The sequence below is a fragment of the Charadrius vociferus genome, unplaced genomic scaffold (genome assembly GCF_000708025.1).
Source record: "Charadrius vociferus isolate BGI_N301 unplaced genomic scaffold, ASM70802v2 scaffold241, whole genome shotgun sequence".
NCBI lineage: Eukaryota > Metazoa > Chordata > Aves > Charadriiformes > Charadriidae > Charadrius > Charadrius vociferus.
Window position 1 is genome coordinate 122650 of NW_009646932.1, and position 2925 is coordinate 125574.

The 2925-nt window shown below is 63.5% G+C and overlaps 1 protein-coding gene across 1 annotated transcript in view; it reads left to right on the top strand.

Annotated features, from left to right (window-relative positions):
• The window catches only part of SCN4B (sodium channel, voltage-gated, type IV, beta subunit), a 10080-nt gene that overhangs the window by 4571 nt on the left and 2584 nt on the right, over window positions 1–2925 (top strand). Inside the window, exon 4 of the mRNA XM_009894736.1 lies at window positions 62–301. Coding sequence (XP_009893038.1) covers window positions 62–301 — 240 coding nt within the window. The remainder of the gene's footprint in view (window positions 1–61; window positions 302–2925) is intronic.

Below are 2925 nucleotides of genomic sequence, written 5' to 3' on the forward strand. Positions count from 1 at the left end.
CCGCCGCTCCGCTGGGTTTGCCGTCCGCGGGCGCGCTAATGCAGTTCTCTCTGCTCTGCAGACGGAGAGTCCGAAGCACTGAGGATAAGTGGCTTGTCCAAGGTGACTTCGCAGCCGAGTCGAGAGCGGACTCTGAAGTCCCGGCTCCAGCCCCCTGCCCTGCCTGCATCGGTCGCTAACATCGCCAGCGCTTTCTTCTGCGAGCACTGCGGCTGCATCCCGCTTTGCCCTGCTCCGCGCCGCTGCTCCGCGAGCGGGGACCGCTGCTACCTGCCTGCTGCCGTGAGCCGGGGGAATGGCCGTAGGGAAGCAGTGCACTGCTTCAACGCAGCCGCCAGCACGCCCGGCCGACAGGTCATCCTCTTTACAGTTCGTTTTGTAAAACAACCATTTGCATGCGCTTCTCCCCGGCGCAGGGACGAACCCGTGCCGCAGGGCCGCCGCTTGGAGCATGACGCCCACACCTGCGCCCGGGGATGCCTGAGGTCCCCCAGCTGCAGGGTGGGAGAAGGAGTCTGCAGCCGTCCCCTCCTCGCTGTAGCCCCCGGGGCTGGTTCCGAGCCACCCGCATCAGCACCCGCGCACCGGCTGCACTCCTGCTCGCGTGGGTCATCCCTGTGTTCGCGGGCACAGAGAGCCCAAGGCCAAGGGCTGCCTTTGCAGTGCTTGCTGTGGGGAAGCTGCCTTGAGAGGCGTTTTGGAGGGCGTAGTTCTTTAGTTTGTTTTAAGTGAGCTGGAGACGCGAAAGACACGTAAGTACCTGACTGCCTGCAGGATTTGGGTGCTGGTCCCTGGTTGACGGTGCCGCCTCCGAGTGATGCAGGCTGCTTTCGGCGTGGGGCTGGCAGTGGGGTGGCAGGAGGGACATGGAGATGCTGGAGACAGGGGTGCTTGGGGTTGGGGGTCCAGGGCATGGCGGTGGGAACCTTGTCCCACAGGTGGGCTGGGAGCCCGGAGGGCGAGGGGGGAAGGGGAGAGGTTCTGGGCAGATCTCTCTGTGTCTGTGCGTTTCGGGGACGCCGTGCTCTCCAGGGAGAGGCAGTGGGCTCCTGGCTGCACCAGGGAGCCTCAGCACAGCTTCCTCCACCAGTGACCGCAGGAAGGGCGAGGCCTGGGGGTCCCATCCCAGAGCACATGGTGTCTGGGCTCGGGCTGGCCTGGGAGCTCCTCTCGTCTAGCCACGGGGAGAGGAGCGCGGCCAGCCCCCAGGCATGGCTGCTGTCTGTGCCAGGAGGTCACATTGATTTTTATGGGCAATGAAAGTTTTTACGGGCAAGCTTTCTCACAGATGGTAGAGGCGTCCCGTGGCTTTTGAGGCGGTTCCTGTGTGCCTCTTCCATTAGGGCAGTGGGTCCCAGACCGGGTTCCTGACGGGCTGCAGGTAAAGCAGGGGGCTGCCAGCAGCCCGTTGGGGCGGGGGGAAGTCTCGCTCCGGGCCCTGGCAGGTAGCCTGGGTTGGAGGGCTGTCGCTGCTGTCGCTGGGGCTGGGTCCCGGGCTGCGCACCCAGCCCTGCGGCATGTAGCTCAGGTGCTCTGGGACCCCTCAGCGGGGGGCTTGCCCCAGGGGCTCCCCCTCTGCGAGAGCAAAGAGCAGGCAGCCCAGGCTCTGGCAGCAGCAAGAGTGGTTATTTCCCCGTTCCCCTTCCCTTTCTCCAGGGGAAAGCTTGTGCCTGCAGGCGTGGGAGGTGGCCTGGAGCCCCCGCAGCCGCTAAAGGTTGGGGCTGTGGTGGTGCAAAGTGCAGCAGCTCGGGCATACGGAAAAGTAACGGTGGCAGGTGGTGTGGCAGGCTCAGTCAGTAATCTCCCAGCCTCCCAACGGGTGCTTTATTTAGTGGTAACATAGCACTTCTGTCTTCCTGAGACCACAGCATGACAGGAACAAGATCAGCCTCCGTTAACCCCACGCATTCGATTCAGATTACGTTCAGGACGTTATAACGGTGGCAGACGGGATTAAAAGCGTTAGAAGCTGCAGGGCATCGTCTTTCCTGTAAGGAGGTGTCCCCTCGCAGCACCCTGCCTGCTCGGGCATACCTGCAGGGCCGGGCATCCCTCCGCTGAGTCTTACTCCGGGTAGCAGTGCGATTCCCCCAGGACGCTCCTGGCCGTGAAGTCCCCTCCGTAGCATCCCCAGGGCTGGGCTGTGAGCCTGACGACTGCAGGAGACCTCCGTCGGGTGGGAACCGCTCCCTGACGCTAGCTAAAGCCTCTCAAGCGAGATGGAAAGTGCTTCTTTGTAAAGTTAAATAACTCCTTCCCTGCAGCGCTTGCAATGCAGCACTGCAGCAGGGCCCAAAGCCCAGGATGCAGGGCTCTCGGGCTCGGCTTGGGCTGCGACGTGCCTGGGGAGCTCTTAGCACGGGCATGTGGGGAAGAATAAATCAGCATCTGAAGCGGCTGCTGAGGGCAGTGAATCCAAGTTAAGGTGTCAGTGGAGCCGGGAACCAGCTTGTAGCTGTGGGGGCAGCTGTGTCCCCTCTATTTTGGTTGCCAGAGTGCCCAGGGAAAGCTCGGTAGGGATGGCTGGGTCCCTGTGGTGGCTGAGGTCTGGGAGAGGGGAGGACGATGCTTTGCTGGGTTTTGTCACGCCTTGGCCATACCGCATCATAGCAGCGGGACGGGGCGCTGGTGTGATGGGGACGAGGAGCGGGGCTGCTCCCCTGGCCTGCAGCCAAAGCGTCCCTGCGCCCCCCGGAAAGGGTTCGCGTGGGTGCTGCCAGCCCAGCCCAGGGGTGCCATGCCAGCCCCCTGCGTGGGACCCCAGGAGCTTTCAGGCATGCCCTTGGCTCCTGCGGCTGGGCTCGTACCTGCTCCTCGATGCCTTTCTCCCTGCTGATGGGGAGGAGAGGAGCGGGCGAGCTGCGTTCTGCAGTTTGAAGGTCATCTGCCGGCTACAGTGGGAGAGGAGGCTCTCTGCAAGGAAGG